General features: G+C 32.8%; 1 protein-coding gene across 2 annotated transcripts in view; it reads left to right on the top strand.

Annotated features, from left to right (window-relative positions):
• Nucleotides 1-20,716, top strand: part of LOC100915681 (gamma-aminobutyric acid receptor subunit gamma-3) — a 112,760-nt gene extending 92,044 nt beyond the window's left edge. Inside the window, exons 3-5 of one of the 2 annotated variants that reach the window (XM_031959093.1) lie at nucleotides 721-917; nucleotides 1,470-1,529; nucleotides 18,239-20,716. In XM_031959093.1, the coding sequence (XP_031814953.1) occupies nucleotides 721-917; nucleotides 1,470-1,529; nucleotides 18,239-18,517 (536 nt within the window). In that variant the 3' untranslated portion in view covers nucleotides 18,518-20,716. The remainder of the gene's footprint in view (nucleotides 1-720; nucleotides 918-1,469; nucleotides 1,530-18,238) is intronic. The other variant, XM_031959094.1, reaches the window with a different exon arrangement.
• Nucleotides 20,717-21,919: the final 1,203 nt, after the last annotated feature.

The following is a 21,919-nucleotide window of genomic DNA, read 5'->3' as shown; positions in this document are numbered from 1 at the left end:
AACATATGAATATCCAGACTTTATTCTTGGAGCCATGAGACCTAAAAGAGGATTGGTGGAAGTGGAAAGGAATTCTCTACCTCATGCTACATAGTTTGCCTCAATTCCTCATCTGTAAAATGAGTTAAATAAGGAAGTGGCAAATTACTCTAGTACCTTTGCCAATAAAACCTCAAAAGAAGTCATAAGGACTGACTGAAAAAGTCTGCAAACTGTTGTATTTCAAGGAACTTGCTTTTTATGTAGTCTTCTAATCTATAAAGTAATACAGTTGGACCAAGAAACCTCTAGAGTTCCATTTAATTAGAATTAATACTATACTGTTCACCTATTGTTAATCTAAATCAATATTTCACTGGAATATGGAATTCCCACAAAGTAAAACTTTATCATTGTAAATCAGTAGCTGCTCTTCAATTTAAAATTTAGCATCAGCTGCTGATTTGGACCATTGGCATAACTTGTCTAAGATTGAAAAGCCAATATGTTTTAGAAACAGGGTTTAAGCATATATCATCCTAAGTCTGAAGACTGTTCTACAAAAAGAGGCCAGACTGCCTTTTTTTCCTCTTTAGTTGAACATTCTTTTCTTTGATTCTGATGTGCCTCCTCTAGTCATAACTCTGTTCTCATGCATTTAGCGGCTATTTTCTCATACTTAAATTTCTTAATTGATTAAAAAGTAAAACCTAAAAAAATAAATAAAATATCTCCATGCAGGGATCACTACCGTATTGACTATGACAACTCTGAGTACCATAGCACGGAAGTCCTTACCTCGAGTGTCCTACGTCACTGCCATGGACCTGTTTGTGACTGTGTGCTTTTTATTTGTCTTCGCGGCTCTGATGGAATATGCTACTCTTAACTACTATTCAAGCTGCAGGAAACCAAACTGTGCCAAGAAGAAAAAGTCGGTATGTTGCCTATACTGTATTACCTAAACTAGTGAGTCAAATAAGCTTTTTCAAAGGAAAAAATAATCACCTTGAATTAGTATGCTACATATGCATCTCACTTATGATTAGTAGCTTTCTGTATAACTATGTTTTGGGGGTGCAAAAATGAAGATAGAGAACTACAATTTCATTAGTGTGTGCAGTTCCCAGTGAAGAAATGATCTCTCTGGAAGTACAGATCAGCAACTCATTTTTTAACTAAGTCTTAGAGAGTTGTCCAAGGCAGTTAGGGGTTAAGTGACTTGCCCTTAGTCACACAGACATTATGACTTGAGCACAAATCATCCCAAGGCTTTCTATCTACTATTTCACATAAAATTGTTTTTTTTTTTTTCCTGCATTAAAGCAAACCTTTTAACCTTCAGTTTGTTTGTTTGTTTGTTTTAAACAACAAAAACCTCCCCATTTTTTCTGGTTTTTCTCTAATTGGACATGGGTTAGTTTAGTCTTGGAAAAGTTGGGGATTATTAAATGAGAATAGCATGCTAATTTTTTTCCCTTTTATTCTAGTTAATGCACTCAGAGGCAACCGAATGGGTCCATGAAAGAATACGCACACACACCCACAGCGTATGTATTCCCACCCATCCACCCCCAGTCAGGTGTCATTAACTCCTGAGCATCTTTATTTAAATAGGATTCCATTTGAAAATAAGCTGTGTACATGCTATCTGTGCCTAAATGATACACTTCCTATTTTTATCACTAAAGAGGTACAATAAAAGTATCTTGCCAACTTTGTTCTAGACATGTTTGCCAAAATTGCTGTTGTTTTCCACTTAATAGTTTTTAAATCTTCTCAAGAGGTGCTCAGTTAGGTGCCATCTTTTTTAATGTGTTTCTTTTCACTGAGGTTGGCATCAGGCTTCAAGCATAACCTGTGTCAGCCTCAGTGGAAAATAACAGTCAGAAAGTATAGATTTTAACAGCATCTGCTCTCCTTTAAAGTCACATGACAAATTGCAAACTCCAAAACCAGAATAAATCACTTGGAACTTAAGGAGACAGAAAAATATTAACTAATTTAGCCAAAGAGCTGAAGATCAAGTTCAGCACCTAAGACAGTTTCTATACATAGATATAAATGCTTACTGAATGATTTAGCTGCAAGTAATGGGGGAAAATAAAGTAAAAACAGAAAAAGAGGCAAATTATCTTTTTTTTTCTTTGTTTCTTTTTTCTTGGTATAGAAGTAATGTAGTTAAAAACAAGTAAAAATTTCCTTGATCAAAGAGAATAGAAAAATCTCACAACTAGAAAGCAGAACAAGTCTAATGCTCTAGGAAAAAGAATAAAATGCTTAATAGAGAGTCAAAAGTTTGCACCATTTTCAGCCATTGCCAGAACCATAAAATGAAGCAGTCAGTTGAAACAGCTTCAAAAGTGTAAGGAAAATGTAATATCTTTTAAGATAAGTATAGCGGTATCTTTACATCCAGAGAAGTTGAAAGAATGAATAACTTGGAATATGACTACTGGATTTTGTGATTATTCAGGAAACAAAATATTTTGGGGAACCAGCTAATATCTCCTTAGAAAATATTTTGAGCCTTTACAACACATTTAGGATAAGGCATTTGTAATCAGTAGGCAAGTTTGGAAAATTAGGCAATCTAATGTATATAAACTGAGCCCATACACATTTGAAGCTTCAATTTCCTGAAATGTGTCTATGTGAAACTTTAATCCTATTGTAATGCAAAATTCTTGGCTAATCACAAAATAACTTCTTATATGACATACTAGGTAAACTTTTCTGAGGTACATTTGTGTATATATGTGTATATGTATGTTCCTCCTTTCTGTTTTTACTTTATTTTTCCCCATTCCTTGCAACTTTTGTGCATATGTGCTTATATTGTTTTTGTAAAAAAAAAAAAAATTGGTTTTAGATTTGCTGAAAGCAAATGAAAGAAAATCATAAGAATATGTATAATTTATGGAACATATTCCAAAATCATAAATTTCAAAATTTTAATTTGAAACAAATTCAAAATAAAAGAACTGAAAAAATATTAAAGTTGTATATTGTAAATCATAAGGTCAAAGTTTTAGTAATTGAAAGGACCTTAGAAACCACCTAGCCTATTATGTATCTTATGAGCTAAACAAAATTTGGTTTAGTCAAGCTGCTTCAAGTTTTGTTGTTGTTTTTCTTAATTCATTATGTACTTGGGAACCATAAAACTCAATTAAAACATAAGTGTGACTGTGGGTGTTTTTCTCTTCTTTAAAATAATAATAATAGTTCTCTCTGGGAGAAAGCAGATTTCTTGGGGAAGTTTTCTGGAGGCAGCCTTAGTTTCAGTTACAAGTAAATAATTACTCCAAAATTGCAGCCAGCTGATAAAAGTTCAGATCTTTTATTGTATCCTTCAATATAGCCCGGTTAGCTCAAAGGCCTATCTCTCTGCTTGGTTCTAAGAGTTCTGCCCGAATGTACCCAAATCCAAAGGTTTGTCCTTCTGGCTCCAGCCAGCACCAAGGTAGAAGATACAATGAATCTCTCTTGCCTCGAAGATAGGGCTTGTGGGCTTCCTCGCAGAGTGCTCCTCTCTGACCCCTGGGAATGTGCCCAAATAACTCTCTCGAGTGGCTCACTGGAGCTGTATTTATGCTACTTCTCTGAGAGTGAGATTGTGGGATATCTCCCAACATGCTCTTTGACCCTAAGAACTTCAAGGGAGGTATGAATTCCGATATCTCTTTCTAAACCATGAAATCTCCCAAACATGTGAATTCCAATGAGTACTTAAATATTTCTTGCTTCTATGAGCTCTCTAAAAGTGTGAACACAAGCATTGTTTCTATCAGCTGTACTTAGTACCTTGTTTCAAATTCTGGCCCAAAATATCTCCTTCTAAGATCAAATCAATCATATTGAACCATGCTAAATTATATAATTATTGTCTCTATCAACTCTAATGGCTTAATACTTTGTAAAGATTCCAACACAACTATTTACATATAACACATATTTATGAATGTATATAAAAATTTTAGAAATCATGATAACCAGGAGCAGCACCAACAATGTCAAATTCACAGATTAGATATCCCCAACTTGTTGTCAGTGGACCTGATTGGATGATATCTCTAACATTATTCCTGGTTCTTATCACTGGTCCACATCTGGACCAACCGAATTTTTAAAAAAGCATTTCTATGCCTCTGGCATGGAAACTATTTCAGATCATGGATGGGTACTAGAATTCACCTTGCTTTATTGCCACATAGTACACCTAGATCTACCAGTAGTTCTTCCTGACCAAGTTTTGGACACTTTAGAGGCCTTGCCCAAGGATCTATCATCTTTTTCAATAAGAGTTGAATAAAGGTTCCCCTTCTTCAACCAGGGACTTAAAATCACTATCAAATAAGCCAAAATACAAACTTACCCTTCAGTAAACTTAATTCAAGTGTTTTTTCTATGTTGATCATTTCAGATTTATCTATCTGTACTAGATTGTTTTCATGTTAAAATTAAAATTGTTAAAGTAAAATTTTTATTTTTTCATTCCTTCAATGACTCTCAAAGACCAACCATTAAACTCATATCTTAAGTCACCAAAAGCATTTGCAAAAAAATCTAACTTTTTAGGTTATTACCCACAACAACATTAACAACTACTGAATTTCAGTCACATACATCTTTTTCATAAAAGGCAGAAATAGAAATAAAATAAGCAAAATAGTAGTTCATTCCTCATAGGCAAAGATCCATTAGGGTATCAGAGTGGGTAAAGCATCAAGGTTATGACTGGAAATCCCAGCTTCCAGTAAAGTAACAACTTTTCTGGAAAGCATTAATTCATGATTGATGCCGGTAATCATAATATTGGATGTGCTATTTCCATCTAACAATGAAAGCCTCTTTTTCACTAACTCTCATGTTAGAGGACCCATCTTTCACTGGCCAAATCTTCATAAGCAATGGTAGAGGAAAGACAACCATCTAATCTTGTGACATTCATTCAATGGCAACCAAGACCAAAAAAAAAAAAAAAAAAAAAAAAAAAGGCAGTTGTTTTTGGAGCATGAATGAGTGGCTTCTTCAGGAAGTTTATGGCTCCAAAAGTCCCCAAAATTTCTGACATCATCTGAGTTCTCCCTATCAAATGCATCTCTCAAAAATTAACTGAATAGATTCTACTAACAATAAATGTTATAGAAACTACTATAAGTGACTGGACAGATGCCAATTGCCAAGAATTCATAATAATCATTTCTCTTGATCAGGTACCAAAATAGAAGGCTAAGATGGAGATGTTTCTTCCATCTCCATCTAAACAAAGGTATTCTTCTCATAGATGGTTTTGTCCCTCAAGTTCTCAACAGAGTACAACTATAACCTAAATGCCAGTGCATAGCAATTCACTGTTTAATTTTGCAGTCTCCCCACTTTCTACACCACAGTAATTTGAGCATATGGTTTCTGTTTCCAACCCACAACAGGCTCCTATAGTTAAAATACACTGAGCACTGGTGGAACATTTCCCTTCATGCTAAAAAGAATTCATTTCAACAATCCCTTAAGTCTGTCAAAAAAAATGTAGCAAGGGAGACCATCAATGTATAATTGGGAAACAAGTAAGTAAACTGCATACTTTTTAGAATGTCCTACATTTGAATGTCCCTACATTGGTGGGGAAGAATGACTTTCCAACCCTAGTCTCAAATATGATTTTGCTAAAAATTTTGTATTATATATTTATATTATGTAAATTAATAGACATAATATATGTATATATAAATTCTTATCAACTGTACATTTGAAAAGTTATTCCCAAAGTTTATTAAAGAAGAAAGCAATTTTGAAAGCATAACCCAGATAGTGGAATAAAGGCAGGAATGTGCTCAAACTCTCTCCCAAACTGCTCCAGATTTCTTTAAATAATGTCTCTAAATAAATTTTAGAACACCAGAGCACCCAAAAGGTCAAAGTATAACATTTTCCAGCCAAATAATAAGGTCAGCACAAAAGATCAGTGACATCAGTTTGGAGATCCAACCTGAAGTTTCCAGTGTAGGCCATGCCAGCAAAACTATTGCTGAGCACCTGCCTTGGGCCTAACACCATCAAAGCAGGAATGAGTAGAGGGACCTTTAAATCAATGTCAGTACTGGAAATTTCTGGACATCTCAGGCTAGAGATACCAAATATGAATTGGAAGGTCAGCAGAAAAGGTCTGTGGCAATATGATGAGAGTTCAGCATACAATCTCAGTGCAAGTCTGACCCCAGCCCAAGTCCCAGCCCCAACAGAGCAGAAAACTTTTGTTTTAGAACACTAGATTTACAGTGGGATGGGACACTCCTAACAGCTTCAGGGTAGAAAAGAGTGCTTATGGTCAGGTCCCTAGAAGGATCTCTGAAAACAGTTGTACAAAATCTTTATAGTTTGGGACAATGCACCCTCCACCATGGAAACGGAGCCTTACTTTAACAAAAACTTAAAAGCCAAGTGATAAACTAGCGAAATGAGTAAGCAGCAGAAAAAAAAAAACATTGACCATAGGAAATTACTATAGTGACAAGGAGGAACAAAATACACACTCAGAAGATGATAACAAAGTCAAAGCTCTTACATCCAAAGCCTCCACTAAAAATAAGAATTGGATTTAGCCTATGGAAGAGCTCAATGGGAATTTGAAAAGCAAGTAAGAGAAGTAGAAGAAGAAAAGAAGAAAAATTAGGGAAAGAATTGAAAATGGTGCAAAGGATAATACAAAAGTCTAATGAAGAGAATAATGTCTTAAAAAGCTAAATTGGACAATTGGACAAGGAGGTACAAAAGCTCACTGAGGAAAATACTTCCTTGAAAATTAGATTTGAGCAAATGGAAGCTAATGACTTTATGAGAAATCAAAATATAATAAAATAAAACACCCAAAAAATAGGGGAAAAATCATGAAATAACTCCTTGGAAAAACAACTGACCAGGAAAATAGATTCAGAAGAGATAATTTAAAAATTATTGGTCTATCTAAAAGTCATGACCAAAAAAAGATTCTGGACATTAAATTTCAAGAAATCATCAAAGAAAACTTTCAATATATTCTAGATCCAGAGGGTGAAATATAAATTGAAAAAATCCACCAATCTCTTCTAAAAAATATCCCAAAATGAAACATTATAGCCAAATTCCAGAACTCCCAAATAAAGGAGAAAAATACCACAGGCATCCAGAAAGTAACAATTCAAATATAATGGAGCCAAAGTCAGTATAATACAAGATTCAGCACCTTCTATATTAAAGGACCAGAGGGCTAGGAATATGATATTCTGGAGAGCAATAGAGCTAGGATGACAATCAACAATCAACTTCCAGGAAAAACTGAGTATAATTCTTCAGCAGAAAAGGTGGACATTCATGAAAGAGAGGATTTTCAAGAATTCATGTTGAAAAGATCAGAGCTCAATAGAAAATATGATTTTCACATACAGAACTCAGGAGAAGCATAAGGAGATAATCAGGAAAGGGACTTAATGTGGCTTATCTATTTATAATCCTTCCTGGGAGAATAATACTTGTAACTCATTAACTCTCTCATAATCATGGCAGTTAGAAGGAAGACATATAGACAGAGGTTGTTGTGAAGAAGTATGAGTTCTAGAGGAGTTGTAATAAATGAATATATATAGACAGGTATGAGTTTAATATCAAGGGATAACATCTTTTAAAAATGATGAAATTAAGCTAGGAGAGAGGAATGTACTGGAAGAAAGAGAGAGGGAGCAGTGGAATGGTATAAATCATCTGCTATAAAAAGAGGCTAGGAAAAGCCTTTAAATTGAAGAGGAGGAGGAGGAGCTCATAAGTGAGTGAACCTTACTCTCATCAGAATTGGCTCAAAGAGGAAATAATATACACATGCAACATGGGTATAGAAATCTATGTTACTTTGCAGAAAATTAGGAGGGGAATGGGATACAGGAAGGGGACAGTGATGAAAGAGAGGGCATGTTTGGGGAGGGGTCAGAAGCAAAACCCTTTTGAAGACCGACAAGATGAAAGGAGAGAAAAAATAGACTGAATTGTGGAAACAGCAACAGTAATTGCAAAAAACAATTTTGAATCAAGTTTTTCTGGTAAGACCTCATTTCTCAAACACAGAGAGAACCGAGTCAAATTTATAAAAAAAAGTCTCAATTGATAAATGATCAAAAGATATGATTTATGTCCAAAAAGTTATAAATTTATGCATATCTTTAACTTAACCATACCACTACTAGGCATGAATCCCAAAAGAGATTTTTTTAAAGGAAAAGGACTTATATATACAAAAATATTTATAGCAGCTTTAAGGGCAAAAAGTTGGAAATTGAGGGGATGTCCATCAAATGTGAAATGATTGAATAAATTGTGGTATGTGGTTGTCATGAAATATTATTTTTTCTATGAGAAATAATGAGCAAAATGCTCTTAGAAAAAAACTTGAGAAATCTTCCATAAAATTACTATATACCACAAAATAACAGTAATGTTCTAGGATGATCAGCTATAAATGACTTTCTGTTCTCAGCAGTACAATGATCCATGACTACTATGAAGAACTTATAAAAAAATCTCATCCATACCTAGAGAAGAAACTGTATTTGAATATAGATTGAAGCATTTTCTCTCTCTCTCTCTCTCTCTCTCTCTCTCTCTCTCTCTCTCTCTCTCTCCCTCTCTCTTTCGTGCTCTTGCTCTTGCACTCTCTCTTGCTCTCTTTCTCGCTCTTGCTCTCACTTTCATTCTCTTGCTCTCACTCTCACTCCTCTCACTCTTGCTCTCTCACTATTTCAATCACTCTCTTTCTTTTACTTTATTTTTCTTGAGGCTTTTTTTTTAAACTGTAATTGTCTGCCATATGAAAGAATAGTCACATAGGGCAACGTCATAAGAAATATCAAACTTTTTTTTAAAATCACCTCCACCACCATATCATGGCTTTTCACAACTAACACAATATATCTATGTGTGTTTGCACACATGTGGTAGAGAGAGTAATAGATCTAGAAACCAAAATATTGAGAGACAGAATGGTATACTAATGGCCAGATAATCCACCTAAGAATAAGAAAGAATGAAGTTAAAGCCATACCTTGGATACTCTCTGATTGTGTGACACTGGGGCTTCTTATTTAGCCCTTTAGTATTTCTCTAGTTTTAGATTCTTTAAGACTTAACATTGCTGATATGCGTTGATAGAAAAGGTCTTAATTGGTAGTTCCGATGCCAATGAAATAATTTTGTTGTTGTTCATTCAGTCAGTCATATTTGATTCTTTGCAGCCCCGTGGAGGATACTGTTCCAGGCCCTTCTACCCTCTATAACTCCTTAAAGTCTTTCCAAATTTATATTCACTATTTCCAGTTCTAGCTATCCATCTATCTCTCTATCTATCTATCCATCTTATCTCTGCTGTCTCATTTCCCTTTTGCCTTCAAGTTTTCCCAACAAAGGTAATTTTTCTAATGAGTCCTGTTTTCTCATTATGTGGCCAAAATATTTGAGCTACAGGATTTGATCTTCCAGGGAAAAGTCTGAGATAATTTTTTTAAATATTGACTGACTTGGTCTACTTACTGTCTAATTGACTCTCAAAAGAGTTCTCTAGAACCAAAATTCAAAAATGTTGATTCTGTGACATTCAGCTTTTCTTATACATCAACTCTCACAGCCATATATTACTAAGAGAAAAACCAATACTTTGACTTTATGGTCCTTTGTAAGAAAAATGATATATCTGCTTTTTTAGTACTCTCAAGATTTGCTATATTGCCAAAGAGCAAGTGTCTTATTTTTTTATGACTGCACTCACCAACAGCAATGATCTTTGAGCCCAAGAAAATAAAATCTGATGCTGCTTCCATTTCTTCTCCCTCTATTTGCCAGGAAATGATGGAATCAGCTACCAAGATCTCAGATCATTTTTTATGCTAAGTTTAAGCCAGTTTTTACTTTCTCCATTTTTGTGTCAACAAGAAACTTCATTCTTCACTTGGGCTTTCAGAGGGTTGTTGATATATCTCCCAAAAATCTACTTCTGTTTTTCGATTCATTCATCATAGAATTTTGCATGATGTAGACTACATATAATCTAATGAATTAGATGACAATATGTAGCCCTATGGAACTCCTTTTCTAATCTTAAACCATTAATTGGTTGTTCCATATTTGCCTTTAATTTCCTTCTTGGCCTACATAAAGTTTCCCCTGGAGACAAGAAAGATGATCTGATGCTCAATCTCTTTGAGAACTTGCCATATTTTTTGTGACCCATGAAGTCAAAAGTTTTAGTGTTGCCAATGAAGCAGAAGTAAATTGTTGCTTTCATCATGATCAAATGAATGTTGTCAATTTGGTTCCTAGTTTCTTTACCTCCTTGAAAATCAGCTTGCTCTTCTAGTAATGCTTGTTTTACATATTGCTGAAATCTAGATTACAGAATCTTAAGCATAATCTTGCAGGAATGTGAAATTATAAAAAAAATGTTTGATAATTTAAACATTCTTTGGCATTATCCTTCTTTAGGATTGGGATATGACCTGATATTTTTCAATGCAGTAGCCTCTGTTCAGTTTTCCAAATTTGCTAGCATATTTAGTACAGTATTTTAACAGAATCATCTTTTATGATTAAAAAAAAAAAACTCAGCTGACAATCTATCACTTCCACTAGCTTTATTGTTAACAATGGATATCTAAAGATGTCTGGCTCTAGATCAGCAACTACACAAGAGTGGTTATTGGTCATGTTAAGATCTGTCTATTATAATTCTTCTCTACATTCTTGCCACTTCTTAATCTCTTCTATTTGTTAAATTCCTACATTTTATCTTGTATTATGCCCATTTCCACATGAAGTGTTTTCTCAATATCTCTAATTTTCTTGAAGAAATATCTTTACCAATCTACAATTTTCTTCTATTTCTTTGCATTGCTCATTTAGAAAAATATTCTCATTACTCCTTGTTGTTCTCTGGAAGTCTTCATTCAATTGGGCATATCTTTCCTTTTCCCTTTTGCCTTCTCTTTCCTTTTTAAATCCAAATGTTTGCAATAAGAATCCCATGATTTGAGCCACAGCCAAATGCTGGATCATTGCTTTGTTATGGCAAAGGGACTTTTATATCTCAATGAAACTATGAATTATATTGTTCTGAGTTGCCTGAGGCAGACAGGTCATAGTGGAGAGCTCTGGAAAAAAAGTGATCCACTGGAAGGAAATGGAAAACCACTCTAGTATCTTTGCCAAGGCAACTCCATGGACAATAGTAGAATCACAAAAAAAAAAAAAAATGACACTGGAAAATGAGCTCCCTCAATCAGAAGATTTCCAGCATATTTTGGGGGAAGAGCAGAGAACAACTATAATAGTTCCAGTACTAATAAAGTGGTTGTAACAAAACCAAAAGAAAGCCCAGCTTCAAATATGTCTAGTGACAAAAAAATGTCTGTGGTAAGGATGAATATTGTATAGAAATCTGGAATATAGGATCTATAAACCAAAGTAAGCAAGATGTGGTCAAACAGGAGTTAAAAAGATTAGGCATTAACTTCATGGATCTTAGCAAACTTTACTGGAAGGAATGAGTGAATTTTGTTCAGTGATCATTATGTATATTACTGTGAACAAGAATCCCTTATTACAGGGGTCCTCAAACTTTTTAAATAGGGGGCCAGTTCACTGTCAATCAGACTGTTGGAGCACCGTACTATAGTAAAAACAAAAACTTTGTTTTGTGGGCCTTTAAATATAGAAACTTCATAGCCCTGGGTGAGGGGGATAATTGTCCTCAGCTGCCACATCTGGCCCGCCGGGCCGTAGTTTGAGGATCCCTGCTAGAAGAATGGTGTAAGCAACAAGATTATGTGATGATCAATTCTGATGAATGTGGCTCTTTTCACCAATGAGTTGATTCAAGCCTATTCCAATAGACTTGTGATGGAGAGAGCCATCTGCATCCAGAAGAGAGGATTGTGGGGACTGAATGTGGATCACAACATAATTATTTTCACCTTTTTTGTTGTTATTTGTTTGCTTTTTGTTTTCCTTCTCATTTTTTTTTTCTTTTTTGACCTATCTTGTGCACTACAATAATTGTGGAAGTACATATAGAATTACATATTTAACATCTATTGAACTACTTGCAGTCTATGGGAGGGAATGGGAGGAAGGGAGGAAGAAAAACATTTGGAACACAAGGATTTTGAAGGGTGAATGTTGAAAATTAACTATGCATATATTTGAAAATAAAAAAAAAACTAAAATCAATAAAAACAAATGGTCTAACCTTCATAGTTAAAAAAAATTGAATAAAAAAACTGTATTGGGAATGTCATCTTAAAAACAACAGAATTACATGTGTTCATATCCAAGGTTAATTATTCAATACTCCAACCATTGATGCCAGAGACTAATGTTGATCAATTCCATGATGACTTATGATGTCTTCTAGAAATAACGCCCCAAAAAAGAAGTCAATTGGAATGCTAAAGTAGGACATGAAAAGATAATTGGAATAATAGGAAAGTTTGGCATTGTAGTGCAAAATGTAGTGGAGCAGAGACTAATAGTTTTTTTCAAGATAGGTTGCTGATCATATCAAACACTTTTTCATAATCCAAAAGGTTCTTGTTCACATAGATATCTGCAAATGTTCAATATTGAAATGAAATTATAGGACTTGTTAACAAAAAATTAAAATTAGAGGAAAGTCAAAATATTGATCCTAATTACTCAAATATAGCTTTATAAAAACAATTCTAAATAATCTCTTACTTCTGCCTTGTTTCAGGTAAGGAAATTCCTATCATCTGATTTCATTAAACTTCCTGCCCCTTTATGAATTTTTTCTCTTTTATGTATGCCCCTAAGCTTTTCAGTTCAGCCTCAAATAAACCACATTATATTGTTTTAATGTCAGGAGAAGGTCAAAATATGATTTCATTACTTCTGGTTTATTATGGCAAATAAAAATTAAGCCATTCAATAAAAGTCAGTTTAATATCTATTTTAGCTATTATTCATTTTAAAATTTTGAAGTATTATCTAGAGCATACTAAATAGTTTTTAGAGAACGTCCTCAAATCTAGAAAGAATTTTTTTCCTCTTTGTTGATAATGTAGACGTTTTGCTTCTTTCTACTATCTCTTTGTTTTCACTTTACGTAATTGGTAGGTAGGTAAAAGAAGGAATCTGATTCCATTATTGTTTTTTTCAGTGACTGCACATACAATAGCACCATGTCAAAAAGTTGTTGATTTTGAAATTAACTACTTGTTCTATAATAGACTATTACTGACAGAAAGATGGAAAAAATCACTTCTGAAATGTTGCTTCCCTACTTATATTATCTTCTGCCAGACTATGTAATTTTGGAAAGATTTTTTTCTATCAATTTTTATACTCTGAAAATATGTAATAATATTTAGTACCTCAACTGAAGAGGTATAAGTCCTACATATGCATGCATAATTTTTAATTTTAATTTTCTAGTTTTTAACCTTATAATTCTGACTAGAATTCTACAGGCTATGTGGAATTCCAAATTTCAGGGGCTTTTTGATATTGCACAATGAAGAAAATAAGGCTTTGAATTTTATGTAAGTTGTTAATACTTTGATTAACATATAGATTTTCCCCCCAGTTCACCACATCTTTATTTACTTTTTAAAATGTGTTAACATTTTTCTTTGAAGTTTTGAGTTTCAGATTCTATCCTTACCTCTATTCCTCCCCTCTGTCCTCCCTAAGATAGTAAGCAATCATATATAGATTTATTATGTAAAATATTTCCATATCACTCATTTTGTAGCAGAAAATTCAAGTAGAATTGTAAAAAAGAGAAGAAAGTAAAAAAAATAGCATTCTTAAGTCTGTATTCAGACAATATCAGTCTTTTTTCTGGAGACAGATAATCTGCTTTATCATTTGTCCTTTGGCATTTGTTTTGGGTCATTATATTGCTGAGAATATCTAAGTCATTCAAAGTTTTTCATCAATGTTGTGTACAGCCCTCTCCTAATTCTGTTCATATAAGTTGATAAAAGCTGCTATAAATATGTTTCTACAAATAGATCCTTTTCTCTTTTTTGTATGTCTTTAGGATACAGACACAGCAGTTACTGCTGTATCAAATGATATTCACATTTTATAGCCCTTTGGGCATAATCCAAATTGCTCCCCAAAATGGTTGGATCAGTTCAGAACTCCATTAACAGGGCATTAGTATTCCAGTTTTCCCAATCTCCTGAATGAGCTAATATTTTCCTTTTTTGGTCATATTAGTCACGGTGGACAAAACAGCTGTTTTAATTTGCATTTCTGTAATGAGTAGTGATTTAGAGCATTTTTTTATATGATTAGAAATGCCATTGATTTCTTTGAAAATGGCCTATTCATATTTATTCACTATTTATCAATTAGGAAATGATTGTATATTTATAAATTTGACTCGGGTCTCTATATATTTGAGAAATGAGTCCTTTATCAGATAAATTTACTGTAAAAATTGTTTCCCATTTTCTCTTTTCCTTATAATTATGGTTGCATTGGTTTTGCTTATGCAAATATTTTAATTTAATATAATCAAAGTAATCTATTTTACATTTTGTAATGTTCTCAATGTCTTCTTTTGGTCTAAATTCTTCCTTTATCCATAAATCTGACAGAAAAATTGTTCCATGCTCATTAATTTGCTTATTTTATTACCTTTATATGTAAATTATATACCCATTTTCAGCTTCTTTTGTAATACAATGTGAGATGTTGGTCTATTTCTAATTTCTGTCATGCTGTAAGATACTTAGCTCTTTGGGTTTATTAATTTGTAGCTAATCCATTCCAATGATACACCATTCTATTTCTTGGCCAATACCAGATTGTTTTGATATTACTATTTTATAATACAATTTGAAACCTGATCCAGCAAGATAACTTTCTTTCACATTTTATTTCATTTATTTATTTCATTCATTCCCTAGATATCCTTGAGCTTAGGTTCTTCCAGATGAATTTTGTTATCATTTTTTCTAGCTCTATAAAATAAATTTTTGATAACTCAATTTGTGTGGTAATGAAGGAATTGACTAATTTATATAGAATTATCATTTTTATTATTTTGGTTCAGACTAATCCATGAGCAATTAATATTTTTCAGTTGTTTAGATCTGACTTTATTTGTGTAAAAAAATGTTTTATGTTTCTGTTTTTGTTGTTTCTAGGTTTGTGTTGGCAGGGAGGCGCCCAAGGCATATCAACTTTTTGGCTAAATCCTCATAATGCTCTAGAATATATTAATATAGGCTATATTTCAAGCCTGTTGCATTTCCATCGGACTCTCCTAATTGGGGGAGAGAAAGATGGCTCAATGCTATGCGTCTGAGAAGCAAAGGTGGTAAAAGAGCTTTGGAAAAGAAAGATAATCTTCATTATTTCTTTAAGAAACTCAGATGTTTCCAGACATTCTATATGAAAGGATCTTTGGAAAAAAGAAAGGGAAAAAGGACTCTGAGGAACTGCATCTCAACATAGTCCTGATTTCTAACCTGCCTTGCTGAAATATTCAGAAAATTGTCTTTTGAGTAAGATTTTCCTCAAATAAAGAGAGAATGACAGAGACAGACACACCTTTCTTGATTCTTAAATTTTCCACCATTTTTTGTCTCTTAGACACATAATTTTGAGACATCTTCTTGACCAAAGTAGAGAACATTTAATGAATTGTCCAGGCTTGATGCTTGTGTTATATAAACAGGCAGTACAACATAAAGACTGCACAAATGTGACAGACAACAGCATTTAGTTAAAGAATAGGAAGATCTGACTAATTTTTAAGGCTTCAAAATGGTAGGTTTTATTTTCTAAACTCTACTTTTCAAGCCATTTTTACATGTGTAGGAGAACAGCATGACTTTAATAATTTTTTCATTCACTGTCTGAAGATTAACATACTTGACAAAGAGTTACATAGAATTTTATTATGATGATCCTACCACTTGTTTATACAGAAATACCTAGAATTCTTTTTCCAATCCATCTATATAACCATTGTGAAATAAGCATCAGGTAAATGACTCTTATGATATCAATCATTATTGAAATATTTTATCACAATGTAGGAAGCACTTCCAAACAAATATTTTTAAAGCAAATCTTGACAAAACACATTGCTTCAAAAAAATTAAGCATAACCTTATTAGCGGAAATTTTACTGATACAGATGCAGTTTTCCACTTATATACCATGTTTATTAGAAAAGAAAGATTTGTACTTTAATGATAACTTGTTCTGAACAATATGGGCTATTAGCATGACATTTTTTTGTTTTTAGGGTTTTCTTTGTTTATATCATTGTAGTCATTGTGTAGATATTATGTTGGTTTTCTTTATTATGTATTATAATCATATCAATAATTTGATCAGGTTCGGAATTCTTCATATTTTGTTCGTTATTTTGGTATAATAATGGTATAATAAAATTCCATTGTATTCAAGTAGTAGCATTTATTAAGCCATTTCTGAATTGGTGGGGATGTATTGTATTTCTAGTTTTATTTTAAAAAACCTTTTTATTTTTATGAATTACCATGAATTATTAAAATGCATTAGTCTATATTCCATAGTTGCAAAAAAAATTTAAGATTCTTAAAAGAAATTATGGCAAACTCCAAATCAGAAAAAATAAATGGGTTGTAGATTCATCTTTTAAGGCATCCATGAAGATATTTTTAAATGAATATGAATATATGAATTCATTGTTGAGTATAACTTCTTAATGGAGAAATTCTCACTACTAAAATAGACCAGCAAACTTTGAGCATTTAGTCATACATCATTGTTTAGGAACAGTGAGATGTTAATCTAAGAGATTCTTAGTAGAACAATTTAGTGATAGTTTCTCATGATTTCAAATTGTTTTCTTGATTACTTGGAAAAATGTACAATTCCACCATAAGTGAATTTGCATTAAAAAGCAAAAACTGATTGACATGTTGACAATAACAAAGTAAAGATTTGACAGTAATAGATATTTCTTCTTCATTGAATAATTTCTTCAAATTTTTAGTCAAATTCTTATGTGTTTGGTATTTACTTTTTTTTTTTTTCAGATGGTTACACATACTTTCCCACAAACTGATTACTGCTTTTTTGTGTTCTTTAATTGTTATTTTATTTTATAATTATTTTGTTAAAAGACAATATATTCACAAGGCAATATTTATGCTCCAATAATAATACTATATATTGGTGACATGTGAATCATTATGTGTTTTACGAATAGTAACTCAATTAACACTGAATTCAATTCAAATACCATTTAATAAGCACCCATTCTGCATCAAATTCTGTGCTATCCTCAAAACGTTTATATTATAAGCTATCTTTCTGTTCCAAAGAAGCTCAAGGAGTTTATATTCTAATAATAGCTATTTTTCTCTTTCCAAGCTCAAAAAGCTTAAATTCTAATGATAGCTACCTTTCTCTTTCAAAGATCATTAAAATGTTTCTCCTTTTTTTTTGTTTCTTTTTCACCAAAAATTTGAATGCTTTATCATGTTTTGTAATACACAGATATTTTATAAAGTGAGTCAACATAGATGCCTGTCAGACATTTTTGGAGGATTTCTGACAGTTCAATATTTTTATGATCTTAATTGACATATTTTTGTTTTATTTTGTCTTAGTTTAAATGCCTTAGGAGATATGCAAAAAATTCAGGTTTTTAAAAGAAATTATGGCAAACTTCAAATCAGAAAAAATAAATGGGTTGTAGATTCATCTTTTAAGGGATCCATGAAGATATTTTTAAATGAATATGAATAAAGAAATTCATTGTTGAATGGAACTTCTTAATGGGGAAATTCTCACTACTAAAATAGACCAGCAAACTTTGAGCATTTAGTCACACAGAATTGTTTAGGAACAGTGAGATGTTAGTATATTTTAGAAGTCACCTGGCAATATGAAACAAATTGAAAGATTTTAATACCAAGTTTTCCCAACTCTAAGATAACCACTATTGATTTGCTAAATTACCTCTTGTATCACCTTTCACATAATAATCTCTTGGACATAACAGATTTAGATGTTTGCCCTCTAGATGTGACAAACTATTACTATATAAATGTTTTCCAAGCATCTGATTAATATGAATATGTCTGCTAACATAGGCAGGCAAGTTTCCATATGAACCTGTGTTGTTGGTCATTCTATAACTCATACAGTGATTGTTTAAATGATGTAATGTATCTAATGTTGACTCATTTATGTCAATTATTTCTAGAACTATTCTGTCCTGGATATGAGACCACCTCCTACAGTGATCCCTCTGAATAATTCCATGTACTGGCAGGAATTTGAAGATACATGTGTCTATGAATGTTTGGACGGAAAAGACTGTCAAAGCTTCTTCTGCTGCTATGAAGAATGTAAATCAGGCTCCTGGCGGAAAGGACGGATTCACATAGATATCTCAGAGCTGGACTCATATTCCCGAGTCTTTTTCCCAACCTCTTTCCTTCTCTTTAACTTGGTCTACTGGGTTGGATACCTCTATCTTTAAATATAAAGAGTAGTGGTGAATACTGAAGTGGTTTTCACACTTTTTCTTTTCTTCAGCATTGGCAAATATTTAGTAGCAAAGGAGGACACTGGTCAGTTTCATATCTATTATAAAAACTTATTATCTATGATTATTAAAGGCTCTCACCAAGGTTTTATTATGTATGTGCCTGGGGTGTGTTTGGGGGGAATACATAGTTACTTTTCAATATCCAATTCTCACTAAATTCCACTTAGTTTGGTGATATTTAAAAATGATTTTTTAGAGATTGGTGTAGCTGTTGATTCATATCAGCATAAAAATCAAAAGACCTTCAGGCAGATACATTTATAGATTCCTCCAGTTTCCTTACCTCTTTTCTCTTTGCATATCCAAGTAGTAGCATCAACTGGTGCTAAGCCACATTTCTGGTTTAGGAGTATTTGAAAAGTTGGACTTTTAAACTCTCCAGTTTGACATTCATTGTGAGTTTGCAGTCTGTATGGTACCCAGGATTTCTCTTTATAACTATTGCAAAATGCCAACCAAGCTTTTGTAATCCTAATAGCTGTTCAATAACCACGAAACATCAAGTAGATGGCAGAATTAGGGAGGGCATATGTATGTGAGTGTGTGTGTATTGTGTGTGTGTGTGTGTGTGTGTGTGTGTGTACTCTGATGCACATTTTCCGGGAATATTACTTTGAGAAGGAAAAAGTATGATTTTTAAAATCCCTCATTCATTGAAATCAAAAAAAGTAAATAATCTAAAGCATTATTTACAATACATTTTAAAGATTTTTGTCTTTTCTTTTTGAACTAAAGGAAGACTACTTCACTAGAAAGGCAAATAGCAGGAGATTGCATCTAACTAGTTTCATTGAAATTGGCTTGTGGTTTTCCATAGAGCAAAGGTTTGTGTCAGCGGTTTGTTAACAAGGTATCTCCTTCAACTTGTTAAAAACAGGGCACACAGACATACACACATCACTTCTGAAATATATTTTATAGTGGGCAAGAAATGAGGCTTTCATCGCCAAAATTTTCTCAGTCACTACTGAATATAATTATTTTTAATTAAAATTATTACCAATTCAAAACAAAATGAAACGAAAATAAAAATGTGTAGCTGGTAATGATAAAATAAGTATATTCTTTAGCTAAAATGAAGTATTTTATACTTTTGAAATAGAGTCAAGCAGCAACATCCCAAAGAGAATTCTAACATTTATAACTGTTTTGTACAACATAAATGCAACTTTATTTTGGCATTTTTATCTAATTCTTTCTTGGTTTCTGGTCACCAGTATTTCTCAAGATATTTTTCAAGTGCTCCCTTAAAAAAAACTTTATCATTTGGTTATAATCTCCTAAATAAAACAACATATCTCAAAAATACTGTGGGCTTGCCCTAATCATATAAGATATGAATTGAAACTAATGTAAAAGAATCTGTTATTTTAAAAGAAACTGATGTAGTCCCTACTGCAAAACCCATTTCTATTGGCTAAGGAGGAAAGATATATCAATAGGATACATCTTATTAGTAAAATACCCAGAGTTTTACTAGTGCTGGTAAAAGTTTGATTCTTATTTGTTTGGCTGCTTAAAATCATCACAGTTACTCCTAGTATAATGAAAAATGAATACACAGATAAAGCAGGACTCTTTTTCAGGCATTGGTTAACTGGTTTGAAGAATCTCCAGGAATATTGTTTTTCTTCTCGTTTCCACTTTGTTCTCTTATGGTTCTCTGGTTGTTAGTAAGCAAAGCATACAGCATGTAATTTGCTTGTTACTCTTAACATCAAAGTTTAGTGGAAAGCAGGCTGAATATATTGGTTTTCAGTGAAATTTATTAACTATCTGTAACTTTATTTATATTATTCCTCTCTCTTGGAATCTAGAATTGTAGAAAGCTAATTCTGCATAAAGGACAGTGCTCATTTGATTTCAAGGTATAATGACTCAAGATTTATTTTAATATAACATTGACATAAACTTTCATAAAGTAAGTGGTTTCTGTTTACCAACTGATCATGCCAGTATTTCTACTAAAAGAGCTTATTCTTTATAATGATGAAAGAAATACCAAGTATGGTCTAGTTGAGAATGATTTTTGTAATGGTAGGATTCCCAGATAGAGTTCTCCACTGTTGGGGGGAAATTAATTCACCTAGCAACTTTTTTTTTCTGAAGTAATTGGGGTTAAGTGACTTGCTCAGGGTCACACAGCTAGGGAGTGTTAAGTATCTGAGATCACATTTTAACTCAGGTCCTCCTGACTTCGGGCTGGTGTTCTATACACTGCAGCACCTAGCTGCCCCACCTAGCAACTTTTTAACCTAGAAATCAGGAAATATTTTCCACCATGTTATCTCATCACAAAAATGGTTTGAACAATGACCATCTTTTAGAATCTGAAGTAGTTTGGTGGAACCTTCTATTAAAATGGGACTGAAGAGGAAAGGAAATCAAGTCATAAAACAATAAATAGGAAGTAAGTACATGAGATGATATCTATTCCTGATAACTTTACAAAGCCCTGCCAGTTGATCAAAGTTCCAGAAAAAAAAAAAAAAAGATTTTCTAAGAGATGAGCCTAAAGAACTCTTATATTTTCAAGAGATTAAAAAATTGCTAGATTTTACACTACACACATTTGTTTCTTCTGACCTTTTCATCTATTTTTGTTTACAACTTTGCCTAGCTGTAAGCTGTAAGTCTCCCTGTGAAAGATTGATCATAGTTATCAAAAAATATATCCCTTTTTCATCTGTTTTCTGAGAGCATGAACAGTTCTTACTCATCTAAAACATTTTTTCCTATCTCCATTACAATGAGACCGGAGACCAAAACACAGTGTTAATATTTTTGAATGAGCCATTTGCATAAATGTTGATCTCTTTTGCAAAATATAATTCTAGTCACAGAATTACCAGTCTTTAGATTAGATAAAATGCTTCTTACACTGAATCAGAAGAACTACGTATAAATCCCTCATGCACAGACTTTGTCCATCTGTTCAGTCTTGTATGAAGTTTAATGTACAGTATAAATGGGTTATTTCATATATTGAAATTGGCCATGTGATTTTTTTTTATTATTGTACCATAGCAGAGGCATATGGAAAACATAATTAAGTATGTAGCTATCATTTTAAATCCCATTTTTGGGTAACAAATAATGGAAAAGGGAAAGCTGTGAGTGACATTAAGCCTCCTCAATCAAATTATTCACTTTTTTTCCCTCTCCTAAGATTGACTATTGAAGAGATCTACTGTTCAGCTGCAAAGTAGTAGGTCTCAGAATGGATTTTCCTGACAAAAATCTCTTGGTTTGCAAAGCCCAAAGGCTATGTGTTAGAAAAAAGCATTTTAGGTAATAGTTCTGTAGTTATAAAGACATTTTCTAGGTGCTTGT

The sequence above is a fragment of the Sarcophilus harrisii genome, chromosome 3 (assembly GCF_902635505.1).
Source record: "Sarcophilus harrisii chromosome 3, mSarHar1.11, whole genome shotgun sequence".
Taxonomy (NCBI): Eukaryota; Metazoa; Chordata; class Mammalia; order Dasyuromorphia; family Dasyuridae; genus Sarcophilus; species Sarcophilus harrisii.
This window is presented reverse-complemented; position numbering and strand designations above follow the sequence as displayed.